At 37.4% G+C, this 17,304-nt stretch overlaps 1 protein-coding gene across 8 annotated transcripts in view; it reads right to left on the reverse strand.

The window, feature by feature from the left end:
• The window catches only part of LOC109833187 (CSC1-like protein RXW8), a 23,475-nt gene extending 6,177 nt beyond the window's left edge, over nt 1-17,298 (reverse strand). For 3 of the 8 annotated variants that reach the window (XM_020400769.1, XM_020400762.1, XM_020400768.1), the window contains exons 1-6: nt 17,063-17,298; nt 16,167-16,515; nt 7,861-8,007; nt 7,612-7,675; nt 7,308-7,517; nt 5,064-5,255 (exon numbers count right to left, since the gene is read on the reverse strand). In XM_020400769.1, the coding sequence (XP_020256358.1) occupies nt 5,064-5,255; nt 7,308-7,517; nt 7,612-7,675; nt 7,861-8,007; nt 16,167-16,447 (894 nt within the window). In that variant the 5' untranslated portion in view covers nt 16,448-16,515; nt 17,063-17,298. Of the gene's footprint in view, nt 1-5,063; nt 5,256-7,307; nt 7,518-7,611; nt 7,676-7,860; nt 8,008-16,166; nt 16,516-16,903; nt 17,042-17,062 lie in introns of those variants that run through there. The other 5 variants (XM_020400764.1, XM_020400766.1, XM_020400765.1 and 2 more) reach the window with 5 other exon arrangements.

The following is a 17,304-nucleotide window of genomic DNA, read 5'->3' on the forward strand; positions in this document are numbered from 1 at the left end:
AATATGTAAAAGAAGCTGGTACTAGTGGTAGCTAATAATTATTTTTGAGGGAGTATAAACAATAAATGTGTAACTTAAGGAAACTCTTGCAATTAGAGTTTCCTCTCTAGCTCTCTGCGATTGTCAATAGTGATGCAAATATGCAACTTTAAGATTTAATAAGAGTTAATTGCTAATAAACCCCTTGTAGTATCGCCCAATTGCAAAAAGGGCCCCTATAGTTCTAATTATGCAGATACACCCCTTGTAGTATTTTCCTAAGTAAGCATAGAACCCTTGAATGATTTTTAACACATTTAAGTATTAAGAAAATTAGTAATTGGGACGTCTATCCGCACCAATAGAACTACAAGTCTATTTGTCTCTATAAAACTTTTTGACTCTTTTAAATGTCAAAAAAATCACTGTATATCCGCGGAATTATAACTATAGGGATCTACCGCAATTGGGGTATACTACATGGCGCCTATCCATAATTAACCCGTTTAATAAAGACTTGTTTGAATGGAAGATGGATACTTATCTATCCTTTGGTGTTCAAGTTAGTGAAGTTGGCACTAATCTTGTCATTTGCAACGGCAAGTGTTAAAAGAGCATTTTTAACGATAAAAGCTATTAAGAATGACATTTAAAACACGAATAGGAGATGAATATGTGATGATTGCTTTTGTACCTTATATTGAAAAGGATATATTTTGCAACATTTGATGAGGAAGGTGTCATGAAGTGGTTTCAAGAAATGAAAACGAGAAGAATGCTATTGTAAGTACTATATTTTAAATTAAAATATGATTTTGAAAGTTTGTTATGTAATGATGTTTCAGAGTAGCTCATACAGTTAGTGAATCTTGTCTTTGACAATTTAATTTTTTGAGATCCTACCAGCAGAGCTAGATAGGCCTATGCAAACTACATCATCTAATAGTTTACCATATATCTCAATAAAGGGCATTTTGCGTATAAACCCAACTTCCAAACCAATTTGTTTTTAAGCTCATCAACTTTCAGAAATACACATTTTCCCTCTTTAGCACAGAAATACTCCATGAGTTTAATATAATAATAATATTATTATTATGAGGCATGATACAAAGGTTTTTTTTTGCCTATAAACCCAAAGTTTTATAGCCATTATGTTTAAATTCACCTATTTTTCTTATAAACCCAAAGCTCACCCTCATCTTCTCTTAAATCCGCCAATGTCTAAAGTTACTCTTAGACTCAATATACTTCATCAAATTTTTTACTCCAATTTTTTAAAATCAATTTACTTCCAAAAAGTTGTTTGCCTATAAACCCAAGCTTTTACCCCCCTTAAATTATTTTTAATTCCAGTTTGTATAGTAGTTTAAATTCACCTATTTTTCTTATAAACCCAAAGCTCACCCTCATCTTCTCTTAAATTCGCCAATGTCTAAAGTTACTCTTAGACTCAATATACTTCATCAAATTTTTTACTCTAATTTTTTAAAATCAATTTACTTCCAAAAAGTTTTTTTTGCCTATAAACCCAAGCTTTTACCCCCCTTAAATTATTTTTAATTCCAGTTTGTATAGTAGTTTAATATGTATTGTGAGTTACAATATTTTGTTATAACTTGCAAACTAAGTGGTTAGGTATATAATGTGTTTTCAAACTAAATATTTAAATTATTTTTTCTATTTTTTTCACACTAATGTCGGGGCATCATTATTTGTAGATAGTATTTTGCGTATGAATCCAAAGTTGTGCCCCCAATTATTGTGAAACTCACACACTTCAAAAAAGAATTTTTGCCAATAACACAAATTTTTACCTGCGTACTTTTATACCAACTTTGTATTTCAACATTTGGTATACCGTTAAAGTTATTATATTATACTTTCATGTTTTCCTTTAAGTTGTTATGTGTGTGGCGTACATTTTGAACCAAATTCTTATACCATTTGTTTGGCTTCCTTCTCACACTTACGTCATGGTATCATGGACGGATTTTTAACATATAAACATAAAAGTTTATCCCTATTTAATTTTATAATCATCCACCTCCAAAAATGGTTGTGTTCATAAACCAAAAGTCTTACACCTATTTACTTTATATCCCACTCAGTGCACTCACTTCTAAAATGACTCTTAGACTCAAATACCTAACAATGTCATTTTTAACTAACTTTGTATTTCGACAACTTGATATATGATGTAAATTGTTACATTTTGTTATTACTTGTTATAGTTTTTCTTAAATGATTGGATGTATATGATGTATTTTTAACTCAAATACTAAAATAATTGTTTGGTTTTTTCAAGCAAATGTTGTTGCGTCACGTGGGTCAATTTTGCTTGTAACAACTATACTTCTCAAAAGAGCACCGCGGGTGACCTAGATAGTTGGGAGGTTCCATTATGGCTCCCACGATCTTGGGTTCAATTCTCAAGGGCTTCATTATAAAAAAAACTATACTTCTAAAATTCAGCATTCAGCATGTCAACCTGACAAAAATGTTGACAAATGTCCATATTTTCTTACGGTCTTGGACAACATGTATGTCTTCAATGGACATGCATAAAAATGAGTGTTATATGCCAGCTTCTGATAGAAAGTCTAGCAAAACAATCGCTTCATCACTATTTCATGGTTTGTAAACAGATATGCATGCAAACATACATTAATATGAACAAATTCGGTAGGAATGGATGTAGGTTGGCACGGGTTTCAGATCCACGGACAGATCTAGTTTCTGTATGTTATGGAGGATGATTTAAATGTAATAATCTTCAGATTTAATGTCTGATTTTGAAGTTTTGTGCTTGGGTTTATCGCAGTAGTGATAGAATATAACAACATTCACGTTAAGGAGATGATTAGGTATCAAATCAATCAGATTCTGAAAGAAAAAGGAAAATAGAATTGGATTACGGTCTGAAGCAAGAAGATTTTACATCCAAAGGTTGTAGAGTTCCAGTTAGAGAAGCTGACTTTACTCTTTTGAAAAGCAATCAAAATTTTCATAAAAATATACCTAACAGAGTAAAGTACATAACCATGACATAGAGAAGTCATTTCTCAAGGTTTATTCTTATCATTGCTCCATTGAAGACTACAATTGGTAAAATGTTCTTGAGATTGTCCACCTATATGATTTTAAGATTAGGCTTTCACTTAAGAAGATTTTACATCCCAAGTTTTCATTCATACCAGAGTTCCTGTCAAAGAAAACAACTTTAATCTCTTGAAAAGCAATTAAAGTTTTCATAAAGATCTAACTAACCATACATAACCACAACATACTGAAGTAATTTCTCAGCGTTTATTCTTATCACTTGTTCCATCAAAGACTAACAATTGGTAATCTTGGCATTTTCCCCCTATATGATTTTAAGATTAGTCTCGATTTAGACCTTCCACCTGCAATATTCCAGACCTCACTCAAAAGTTCTTTGATCAATCTTGAACCTATGTCCATAGGATCTCAACTTATGTCATCAAAACTTCCATCAAAATATTTAAAGCTTCCTCTTAAAATCTCCCCCAACTGCATCACAGATCGATAACCAAACACATGCCTGGCAGAAAAATCTCATTACAAGAACTAGATGCCAAATGGTAGGATAGATATTCTCTTAATGATCAAAAACCATAACTCTGTAAGGTCCAGTTCATCTATTAGTTCTAACATTCTTGTTAAGCCACAATCTCACAAGTTTCAATAAACCGCGTCTTAACACTTTGTACAGAAACATCTTTCGCTTGTATCGTGACAAGCTAGAACCTAAAGGACCCATGTCCCAGTTTTATAATTTGTACCTGTATTATCCTGAGTACTTTATCCCATGGCAACATGTTCCTTCTTTCTAGTATGTTTCGGGAGGGCATAGTTTCGCATACCCTCCCTCCTTATTCACTGGGGATCAATAATAGCGATGCCTACATTGGCTTAAAGCTGAAAGAATGATTAGAGCTTAACACAATTTATTGAAATGAATAAAACACGCAGCAGTGAATTTAGGAAAAAGAAACAATAACAGAAACAGGAGTTGCAAACTGAAAAGACTTTGCCACAACAAGTTGGTTTTGAGTTTAAATTTTACCTTTTTTAATCATTTTGTCAAATTATATTAAGCAGATGCCACATAATGTGTTAGTTTGGAAAGGCTCATTAAGAAAATGGACTCAGCTAATCTACTTGAACCCAATTGACTCAAAAGGACTAATCATTGTTGAGTCATGATTCTAAGCATATTTAATCATCTATCCATCTTACTCTCTATCCGATGTGGGACTAAATCTCAGCCCATGCCTTTTTCCAAACTGAACCCAACACAATCAAATGAATGTGAGACAACTTCCTAACAAATCTCCACTTTTGCTCAGATCCAGTCGAGTCCAAATAGAGCCCAAAACACGAGATTGGCTAACGGACATGGTGTCTCAACCGCTTTGCAGATGAACAGAGCTACACCGGCTGCAAGTGTGATAGCATGTGCACCAAGGGAGCCTTAACCCATGCTGGACCAAGTTACACCGGAGATACAATGTAACATCACGTGCACTCCACATCGAGCTATAATCCATGCAGCACTTGAAGCAACCAGAGCACCCAACAAAGGCTCATCGAACTATGGTCTCTGATACCAATTTGTTATGGTCTAGAAAGGCCCATTGAGGAGATGGACTAGGCTGATCTATTTAGACCCAATTGACTCAAAAGGACTAATCCTTATTGAGTCATGAGTCCGAGCATATTTAACCATCTATCCATCTTACTCTCTATCTGATATGGGACTAAATCTCACTCCATGCTTTTTCCCATACCGAACCCCACACAACCGAATAGATGCAAGACAACTTCCTAACATCAAGCACTTTAATAACACAGCAGTGCACTTTCTTGCACCAGTAACTTTCCCTAGAATGGGCTTAAGGGTTATTCTAGGTTTTCACTTTTCACTCCACCTCATTTATCTTAATTCAAATAACTACAAGGCTCTAGCATGAAAATAACTCTTCGATATGGTACCACCATGAGATGAAACCAATGCAAGTACAGTGACATATATTAGAAAAGCAGGAAAATCATATAACCTGTAGCTTGGTAGTTGAATCCGATAGGCCAAGGTCCTTGTTCTTTGCACTGAGATCAAATTCGTCATGAGATAACTGGGATGTATTGGCTGCTTCTACACAAAGACCAGATCTATATTTAAGAGGACAATGTTTTTGGTCCATCATGTTAGCCTTCAAGCATACTTTCTTATACACCTTTTCTGCGTCATTCTGTTAAAAAAATCCAAAGCTCGGAGTTAAGTAACCAGAGCATAACATGAAGAAGTGAACGAAACAAGCATATTAATTCCTGTTATAGATATTTAGAAACTTAAAGGTTATAGAAAATAAGACATAGGTGTACCCCATAAAGATAATACATGAAAGAAGAATGGGATGTTTGCTGTATACAAAATGATGCATTGAAAGCAGAATAAAATTTCCTCAGTAACAGAATGTGGAAAATAATATCTAAATTCATCTATGATGTATCACTCATCTTCTAGCAGGTTCTTGCAACCTGAATGTCCTGGTTTGAGCATTAGGTACTCACTGTACACCAGAATTAGCTATCTGAGCATTCATTGTATGTTTGCATAACTTCTGTCATCTGTTAAATTCTGATTTATAAATCACAAGAAAATCATAAATCCTCCACAAAAAGCTGAGGTCTTGTATAAATCATAGGCTTATAGATTATATAGGCATGCACATCAAATGTGGATACACTTCCATCGACAGATTTATTCCCATTTACAGCAAATTTACAAACTGGTGATTTGTTTTCTTTCTTCAATACACAATGCATCAAATATGAGCTTTCAGCTACAGGGGCAATATAGGTAGTTGTTGTAGCAATGCATAAATGCTTGAAGAGATGAAAAGAAATGTAGAGTGATGGCCAGTGGTGGATCCAGAATTTCTAGATAGTGGTGTCACTATATACTTAATATTTAAAAAATTTACAACCATTTCTCGACGGGTTTTGATAACTAGAAAAAAGCGCAATATTAACTTCAATTTAGTAACTTTATCCAGTAGATAAGCGCAATATTAACTTCAACCAGTTGGTTACTTAACATATGGGAGCTATACTTACTATGCATATTTGGGGGGAGAAAATATCGACAATACACCTTACTCTAGGATGAAAATTTTAATTTATTCCAAGAATAACACTAATATGGACTAACTATATTGTCAGGTAGTTTACGCGGGCTTACTGGACATGTGTCATTGTGGTTTTGTTTGAATGTCACTTCTTGAAGGCTTTAAGCGGGGTGCACTTGAGGACATGATTCTTGTATATGGACTGATACATAATATTGAAGGCGTATAATTTATAAGCAAGAATATGTATAATGATGCCTTAAAACATGATTCTTTTATAGTCCCACATTTGACTCAGTTTGGGGGTTCGTTAGCTGCCTTTATGCTGCCCATTACCTGAATTAAGAACCAAAAGTACTAATATGAACATTGAAGATCATATGATGAGTTCACATTTCATTTATATTTCTTTGCTTATCAACTTATCTTCTACTGGGTTTTATCAAAAGCTGTTCCTATCTTTTTTATGGCCTCTTAGATGTTTTCCAACCAATGGGAAGTGGTGTCACGTGACACCACTTCCCATAGGGTGGATGCGCCCCTGGTTATGGCACACAAATGAAGCAATACATGAGATTTTAAGAAGTATCCACATTAGCGAACATGATGGCAAATGACCCTGTATTTTCAAGAGGAAATGTGACCCGAAAACACAGTCATGCACACATGATGTATCTTCAAGAGAAGGATTCTAAAGCTTCTCATTTGACACAGCACTAATGACAAATATAAGATGAATAACACTTTCGACACCTGAAAACACAGGGTTCGGTAAAATGAAAAGATAAGTCATTATTTTCCGCTCATGTCTCACTACTACTCAGTGGATGCATCCCATATTTCCATGACCTGCAACATGTTATCGTTTACAAGTTAATAAATAACCAAGTTGATGCTTCAACGTAAGTACACAATAATCAGGGAAAGATATATCTGTGAACTCAATATGACCAGGTTTTAGAAATTTGATCAATAACATAGAGAAGAAATTGAACAGTAAATGAGATCCTATTGACAAACCGCAAGCTTAATCTTGAAGCTTGATCGTAAACATGCTTTCCTCTAAAATAAAAATTTTAAATGTCGATAGGCATCAGTAAACACCAGTGTCTAACAGTTAGCTGAAAAACGTAAGTCACGATAAGGAACTAAAAGGTATTACATATCACGTACCATGAGTTTCTGTACCTTTCCAACTCGATATATCATTTGATGGGATAAATAACTAGATGCATGATATTTTGTGAAGAAATTATGTACAACATCACTGAGCGATCCTTCTTCTGGCCATGGGATAGATCTCACTAGAACTGTAAAATGGCTAGGATTTGGAGAAGATTGAGTAATATGAATTAATCTCATTTGAGCAATTCTCCTGTATTCCTAGAGGCATACCAACATCTGTTAGGGTTTAATAAGTTCAGTATCATAAAAGGAGCAAACTTTAGATATTCAGTGTGGAAGAACCAAGCCTTACAAAGTAAAGAAGAACATAAGCTGAACAAGATATGATATACAATGCCAGGCAATGAACCCAAAGCCTTCAAAAAAGATTTACCGCAGATTAATGTCATAAAATGCAGTAAAATACAAATGGAAATGAATGGTCCTAAAAGATATGATAATTTTTTCATCTACCAGTGTTTCTAAGAACCGGTAATTTAAGATTGCAACATCAGATATATCTGTTTAAGTAATTAAGAATTCAGAATGGTTCAGTAGCTACCATCGAGATCCTTGCTCGACATTCGCAATAGTAAAAACATCCAAGGACTCTGATGGAATTTTCACATGATGCCTGTACTGTCCGTAATAATTCAGTGGGAGTACTCCAAACAAACAAACAACAGCAGCAATGGAGAAGATACGAATACTGTCATATGTATATCAAGAGTTAGAAAAACTACCAGGAATGCAAATGGCATGTTATCTTCACAATATTAAGTGATAATAAAAGCACAACAGGAAAGCAAGAGGAGGGAAACCACACGTATTATATCAGTTCAGACACCAACATATAAGGAAACAACTAAGCGCTTGCATACATTAATGAAATAATCTATCAATTAGTGGATTAAGAGAAACGGACATTGAAGTTGTATAAACAAGTTACTAGTGCTCAAACACAAAATCTTGACAGGTAAAAGTTCACTTAAACAAAAGTCAGTGAATATATGAACTGCTGAATTGGAGTTTTCCGTGAATGAATGGTTGCAGAACTTATCACTCCTCCATTTCACATCATTTCGTATTATATAATCACTATCATGAAACATCTGTTGGATGTTGAAATTGAGCATATTTTCTGTTACAGATAACAACAACAGAAACAAAGCATATTTGTTACAGAACTGAACTAAGTAGAAGAGGGGCCAACATCGTCTTCTTAATCCAATTTTACATTTCCATTGCATCTCACAGTGTATCATGCCGGTTCTTATGATGTGGAAAGTTTAAATTGTCTGATACCAGCACGATATGGATGAAATGGATAAATGGATAATCGAATAGGATGCTGATCTCTAAGGATACAAATATCACCACCTTAGAATAATAAACGATGGTACCTTGGTTTAGCCAACCGATCTATAGATACAAATATCACCACTCTAGAAAGATATGATGAATCACCACTTTACGGATCCCACCTTAGATATACATATAACACTCACACTCTATGGAATCCACCAAAGAATATAGAGCAACGACAAAAGCACAAAGCTTAATTTTAATCAACTCAACAACACATATTTTTCCATTAGATTTGAAAGCTACATACAGGCTTGACATGAGAGATTCATGAATCTAGTAAATACCTAGATAATATTGAGATACAAAAAGACACATTAAGTAATTAACTAACGTAGGCAAGTTAAAGGCTTCATGCAGTCCCGATTTGACCCCCCCAGTTTGTTGGGGATTTGAAATAATCAAATCAAATCTGTACCCTTCTGGATTTTGTGTTTGAGAGTTGAGCAAGAAAGAAATTCACCACAAATCAAAGATAAAAACTTATAGGAAAGTAAACAAGAAAGAACACACCAGATTTAACGAAGTTCGGCAACGTGCCTACGTCCTCGGGAGCCACACCACATAATTATTTGATTACTTGAAGAAGATTACAATGCTTGCAATTGGCCTCTCTCTCTCTAAGATTTCTAACCTCAAAGAGCCCTCAAAACCCTCTTTTTTCGTGTTTTTTTCTCTCTTAAACCCTAAAGGGACGTGTTTCTATTTATAACAAAACACAATCCCAAATAGATTAGGATTCTAAAACGAGTCTGCCACACCCTGGTGTGGCGCAGACCACACCCATGACAGACAGGACAGACTCTGTCACACCCTGGTGTGACGCAGACCATACCCATGACAGACATGACAGACTCTGTCACATCCTGGTGTGGCGCAGACCACACCCATGGCAGACAGGACAGATTCTGCCACACCCTGGTGTGCCGCAGACCACACCCATGTCCTGTCTTGAATTTTTATGCAATTCTTGATTTTGATTCTAGGTTTCTGTCTCCACTCTTAAGACCAACAATCTCCCACTTGAAGATCAAACCACCATCAATGAGCTCTTCCCTCAAAACTCACCATTTCCTCCATTTCCATCCCTAAAACTCACCCACAACATCCAATAAAATATTATTTCCATCCAACAACTCATCCACATCATCTAATAAAATATGATTTTCATCTAACCACTCATCCATCACATCTAATAAAATATTATTTTCATCTAACAACTCATCCATCACATCTAATAAAATATTATTTTCATCCAAACATCACTCAACTCATCTTTTCTCATCATTTCAAATCACTTACATCATCCAATAAAATATTATAACAATTCACCTCATCTCATTAACATTTCATTTCTTCATTTTCATCCCAAAAAGTTATGAAAACACTTTTCTTAATCTTTCTTCACATCACCCAATAATACAATGACAACTCATCTCATCTCATTTCATTTCTTATTTTTAAGAATGAACCGAACAAAAGAAAACAAGAAACTACACGAAATAGGTTTCTTATAATTCATTTCCTTATTTTTTTTCGCCAACCGAACACTCCAAAACTAGTTTTCTTAAAAAATCACAAACATCATCCAATAATAAGGTGACAACTAACATCATTTCAATTTCATTTCTTTGATTTCCTTCTTTTTTAGCCAACCAAACACTCCAAAAACAATTCTTCATTTTAATAGTTTTCCATTTCTTTGATTTCCCTCTTTTTTTTAGGCAAACGAACAGGCCCCTACTTGAAAAATCCATTCTTTAATCATCAATATCCCGACGATCTCGCCGATCCTCGTAGTGTGGCTCCGCCTTCGTCTTCTACTCGTGAAGGCCAACTGAAGTTACGCACAACTCTAGTTTCTTAATGGTGATTGTCTTCGTTAACATGTCCGTCGGATTTTGACTCCCCAAAATCTTTATCAAATGTAACTTTCCGTCTTCAACTAGCGAGCGTATAAAATGCGGATTTTGACTCCCCAAAATCTTTATCAAATGTAACTTTCCGTCTTCAACTAGCGAGCGTATAAAATGATATTTAACGTCGATGTGCTTCGTTCTGGTATGATATACTGGATTCTAGGCAAGATGTATAGCGTTCTGGCTATCACAATAAAGAACTCCTCTCCCTTGCTTCAGATCCAACTCTTCCAAGTACCCGTTCAATCAGATCATCTCCTTGCTTGCTTCAGTCACCACGACATACTCAGCCTCGGTTATAGATAAAGTCACAATCTTCTGCAGACATGAGACCCAGCTCACTGCTGTCGACACTAAGGTATAAATATACCCGTGGTGCTTCGTCTCGTATCATGATCACCGACGAAGTCCGCATCCACGTATCCCTGCAGCACCAACTCCTTCCTCCTGAAACATAATGGCTTGTTTGTTGTCACTCTCAAGTACCGTATTATCCACTTTACGACCTCCTAATGTTGCTTCCCTGGATTGCTTACAAATTTACTCACAACTCCCACTGCATGGGCGATGTCCGGCCTCGTGCAAACCATCGCGTACATGAGACTCCCAATGGCCGAAGAATATGACACCCTGCTCATATGCTCTCTATCTACATCTGTCTTAGGCAATTGCTCCTCAGATAGCTTGAATTGATTTCCAATGGGTGTGCTAACAACTTTAGCATTATGCATGTTGAACCTCTGAAGTACCTTCTCAATGTATTCAGCTTGGCTCAATCTCAATGTCTCTTCAGCTTTATCCCTACTGATTCGTATCCCTAGAATCTGCTTCGCTGCACCCAGATCCTTCATTACAAACTCCTTTGCTAGCTGCTTCTTCAAACTGTTTATCTCCTCTAAACATGATCCTGTTACCAACATGTCATCAACATATAATAACAAAATAATAAAGCTGGACTCGAACCTTTTGAAATAACAGCAATGATCCGAATTGCATCTTCTGTAGCCATTGTTCTGCATGAAGTTATCAAACTTCTTATACCACTGTCTCGGAGCCTGTTTCAAACCATATAAGCTATTCTTGAGTTTGCACACCATCTCTTCCTTTCCTTCTTCAATGAAGCCAACATGCTGCTTCATGTAGATTTCTTCATTCAAGTCACCATGAAGAAAGACAGTCTTCACATCTAACTACTCAAGAAAGAGGTCTTCTGGAGCTACCAAACTCAACACCACTCTGATGGTTGTGAGTTTCACAACAGGAAAAAATATCTCCGTGTAGTCCACTCCTTCCCGCTGTTGAAACCCCTTCACTACTAATCTGGCCTTGAATCTCTTGCTTCCATCACTCTCATGCTTGACCCGGTAGACCCATTTATTATGTAAGGCTTTCTTCTGTGTAGGTAGCTGGGCTAACTCTCATGTCTCATTAGTGAGTAAAGAATCCATCTCCTCCTGCATAGCATGCTCCCACTGCTGAGATTCACTCACTTGTATTGTCTCTTCATAGCACTCCGGCTCACCGCTATCTGTCAATAATAGGTAGTCAAGAGATGAAAGATATATGAGATTTGGTTTGGGTACCCTGGATGACCTCCTAAGCTCCACGTCCTGGGTAGTTTCTTCTGCACCTGGAGCCTTCTCAATTCTCTGATCAGAACAAACATCATCACCCATATCTAGAAGTTTCTCTAAATCCATGTACTCGGATCCACGTGTATCCGTAGTGCTGTTCCCACTGCTATAACTATCCTTGGTATTTTCCTTGTTCTTGTACATCACATCCTTATTGAATATCACGTTCCTGCTTCTGATGATCTTCCTGTTCTTCTCATCCCAAAGACGATACCCGAACTCATCAATGCCGTATCCAATGAATGTGTACTTTTGTGACTTAGCTTCTAGCTTGTCTCTGACATGGTCACTGATATGAATATAAACCACAAACCAAATACCCGCAAGTGTGAGAGATTTATCTTCTTTCCACTCCAAACCTCCTCTGAAATCCCAAAATCCAATGGAACTGATGGCCCGTGATTAATAAGGTAAGTTGTCGTATGCACCGTATCCGCCCAAAATATCTTAGACAGACCTGCATGTAATCGCATGCTCCTGGCACGCTCTGTCAAGGTCCTGTTCATCCTCTCCGCAATGCTGTTTTGCTGCGACGTCCCTGGAATAGTCCTCTCTAAGCGAATACCATTCGTAGTACAGAACCTCTTGAACTCCTCCAGCTCGTATTCTCCACCATTGTCTGATCTCAGATATTTTACCTTTAGATCTGTCTCGTTCTCCACCATGGCCTTCCACTTCTTGAAGATTCAAACACCTCTGACTTGTGCTTCATGAAGTAGATCCACACCTTCCTCGAGTGATCGTCGATGAAGGTGACATAATATCTCGAACCGCCAAAAGAAGACACACTGGCTGGACCACATACATCTGTATGAATCAACTCTAGCTTCTGAGCCTTAGGTGGCCTTCCACCCTTCTGAAAACTAACCCTCTTCTGCTTTCCAAAGATGCAGTCTTCACAAATCCTGACTTTCACGGTGTCGATCCCGGTTAGCTTTCCTTATGAATGCAAAATCTTCATCCCCTTCTCGCTCATGTGCCCTAGCCTGTTGTGTCACAGATCTATACTCTCTTTGCCAGCTACAATTGCGAGGGTGTCACTTGTATGTAAGGTGAGGTAGAGAGTTCCTAACTTGTTACCTCGAGCAACTATCATCGTACCGTTGGAGATTCTCCATGAATCCCCTGTGAATGTTGAAACATAGCCTTCTGCTCCAAGCTGTCCCACCGAAACAAAATTCCTCTTCAGTTTTGGTACGTGCCTCACGTTTTTCAAGGTCCACTTAGAGCCATTCATCTGAATCTGTACTTCACCCTTTCCAACAATATTACATGGCTCGTTATTTCCCAAATATACTTTTCCAAAGTCCCCTGCTACATAATTCTGAAAGAGTTTCCTGTTAGCAGTGGCGTGGAAAGAGGTTCCTGAATCAATGACCTAAGAATCCGAGTCGTTATCCATAGCAAGGATCAAGGCATCCTGCACGATATGAGTCTCCTGCTCACCCGCATCCCTCTTTAGACTTTTATAGACCGAAGACATATGGCCCTCCTGGCCGCAGTTCCAACATTTCCCTTTGATAGACCTAACCTTCGAGTTTGGCCTCTTCTTCACTGATTTCGACTGATTCCTGTTCTGGTTTCCTTTCTTCTGGCTTCTGCCTCTCTGCTCGAAGTTTAGAGCTGAACCTGAACCTTCTGATTCGGACGATTTCCTTCTAACCTCCTCGGATAGAATCATACTAACAACCTCACTCAGCTTTAACTTCTCCTTCCCCGCCGAATTACTGATTGTCGTTACACAACCTGCCCAACTAGCCGGTAACTGCGATAGAATCAATAGGGCTTGTACTTCGTCATCAAACGTGATGTCCACGGAGATAAGCTGATCAACAATCGTGTTGAACTCGCTGAGGTGCATCGTGAAGGACCGTCCTTCTGCCATCTTGAGGTTGAAAAGAGTTTTAACGAGATGCACCTTGTTTGCTGTCGACGGTTGCTCGTACATCTTTACGAGCGCTTCCATAAGTCCCACCGTCGTCTTCTCCTTTAGAATATTATGGGCTACTGATTTGGCGAGCGACAAACGGATTTGCCCTAGAGCCTTCCTATCCAGTATCTCCTAATCACCATCTGACTCCTCCTTTCCATTTTCCTTGCCCATCAACGGACGATACAAGTCCTTCTGGTACAGATAGTCCTCCATCTGCGACTTCCAATAAGCGAAGTCTGAACCGTCAAACTTCTCAATCTTTGATTTGTTTTTCTTTGTCATGACTTTCACACAAATTGCTGAACGAAGCTCTGATACCAGTTGTTGGGGATTTGAAATAATCAAATCAAATCCGTACCCTTCTGGATCTTGTATTTGAGAGTTGAGCAAGAAAGAAATTCACCACAAATCAAAGATAAAAACTTGTAGGAAAGTAAACAAGAAAGAACACACCAGATTTAACGAGGTTCGCCAACGTGCCTACGTTCTCGGGAGCCACACCACACAATTCTTTGATTACTTGAAGAAGATTACAATGCTTGCAATTGGTCTCTCTCTCTCTCTCTAAGATTTCTAACCTCAAAGAGCCCTCAAAACCCTCTTTTTCGTGCTCTTTTTCTCTCTTAAACCCTAAAGGGACGTGTTTCTATTTATAACAAAACACAATTCCAAACAGATTAGGATTCTAAAACGAATCTGCCACACCCTGGTGTGACGCAGACTACACTCATGGCAGACAGGGCAGACTCTGTCACACCTTGATGTGGCGCAGACCACACCCATGACAGACATGGCAGACTCTGCCACACCCTGGTGTGGCGCAGACCATACTCATGACAGACATGGCAGATTCTGCCACACCCTGGTGTGACGCAGACCACACTCATGACCTATCTTGAATTTTCATACAATTGTTGATTTTGATTCTAGGTTTAGGTCTCCACTCTCAAGACCAACACAGTTAGTATTTTGATGATAACTTTCTGCACAGATCTCCAAATGACATGAAATCAGTCTTAAATAAAACTAGACACGAATATCTATGTAACAATTCAAACGGGGCTTCATTAGACTTCTCTAGAGATATTTATGAGCAGCACAATCAAGATTCAAGACTATCAATACAGTCAAGAGAATCCGAATTTGCAATTTGGAACTCTTGGCTCCCGCATCATTGTCAATGGAGAAATTGTTTTTGGTTGACTCCAATAGAGGAATTGATTTTTTTTTTTCCTGCAGAGCCAACCAGTCAAGAGGCAATCTTCAACTTGAGAATATTGTTAAAGTTGTTCCACAAACCTACTCAGCAATAGCCGATTAATTTTGAAAACTCAAACCCTCTTGCATTTTTCACATGCCATTAAATTTCCAGAGTGAAACTAGCCATGACAATTACTTATCTTCTCCGTTAGAATATAGTTATATTATTACTCGAAGCAAATATAATGAATCTATTGTTACGTGATCTAATAAATCCAGATATAGATGGTCACAGTTTCCTTTACCTAAAGAACATTTTATGAAAGTGCTTAAAATAGTTAACAAAAACGTTGGCAGTTAAAGATGATCATTCGAAAAAGTAAATCAAGAACTCTCAAGAGATCTCCCTGCCAACGTTCCGTTTCAAAAAACGATTTCACATCATCTTGCATTAACATACATCCATTACGACATTTATCTTTGGAGCTACAACCATCCTGGATGGACGCTCTCAGTCTGAAGATGGCATACCCCATGGGTATTTCATTTATCATCAGCAAATGTTTTTGACTAGAATAAGAACAAACCAGAAACAAGTTCATGGAAAGAAAAGGACATCGTCTATCCAACACCAGAAATAGAAATAAATGAAAACATAACTTCTATAAAATGAGATAAGCTGCATAAATCATGTTACAAAGAAGGTAAAAAGATAGCATTTCAACTAAGACAACACAAACCGTGAACTTTAAAATATAAGTTGCACGTTTTTTTAAGGATAAAAGTATAAGTTACACATGTTTGATGATCGCATCACCTGAAAACAAGCATCCTGACAAAGGCCACAGCATCCAAACCAGCAGAAGCCAGTATTTCCTCATCCGAAGTTTTCCAAGCCTTGACTATCCAACCAGGCGAGGGCACAAATCTCTCCAAACTGAATGAATCTAAAGACCTATTTTGTTGTTCAGCGAGTCTTCTGCCAAAGTACACACTAACATTGCCCGGCTGCTTTCTCAAGACAGAATACAGTGACAACAGCAGAGCACAGATGCCTATGTTTATGCCCGCAGACGTTAAAAGAGCAAAGATATTCATCTCTTACTCCCAACGGGTAGAACAATGCATGTCCAAACTCTCTTGTTCCTCAATCACCACCTGCATAACTATACACATGTGATCATCATGAGAAGCAATCAAACATACAGTTCATGACTGATAAATTGAGAATTTTGAATCTAAATTTTTGCTGTAATCATGTGAGAACCAACAAAACCCGTGAAACATCACTGATCTCAGAACCAACCATGTAATTAAAGAATGCGACTGCCATATAATTACATCAAGAACATAAAATTCTGAAATCAATACTTTTTCCATGATTTTTCAGAGAAAACTGAACTAAATCTCCCAAAGAGATCAAAAAAAATTGCTGCCATTGCAACAGGCCTCTTAAGAATAAAATATTTCCGCATTATTGTACTATCATCACTGGTAATCAAACACAATAGATTCAAATTCCCATAAAGATAATGATCATAAAATTGAAACTACCTTGGGACAGAAACAAACCCTAACAAATTCAAAAAAACCCCATAATCCAGAACTATCCTGAGTAAAGAGCAACAACTAGAGACGCATGCAATGCTAAGTTATGATTGATGCTAAGAAACAAAGAAATCAAAGGTGATAACTACATAAATAGATAACTACCTCCAAATGCAGTTATCGGAGAGGGGATCAAAGAGAATAGAATTAACAAAAAAATAAAAAAATAGGGATGGAGAATAAAATGAAAAGGAGGCGTGAGAGAGGGAAAAGGGAAAAGTAGATGCTCGAAGTTAAGCAATGCATCCGACACGTGGCTTCCTGTGACTGGCTGGATGAAGGCAGTAGCATTGGGAAGGGACCACGTATTGTGGAAGTAGGAGTTGTGAGCCTCATTGCAGGCGTTA

This window comes from Asparagus officinalis, chromosome 3, assembly GCF_001876935.1.
Source record: "Asparagus officinalis chromosome 3, Aspof.V1, whole genome shotgun sequence".
In the NCBI taxonomy this organism is placed as follows: Eukaryota; Viridiplantae; Streptophyta; class Magnoliopsida; order Asparagales; family Asparagaceae; genus Asparagus; species Asparagus officinalis.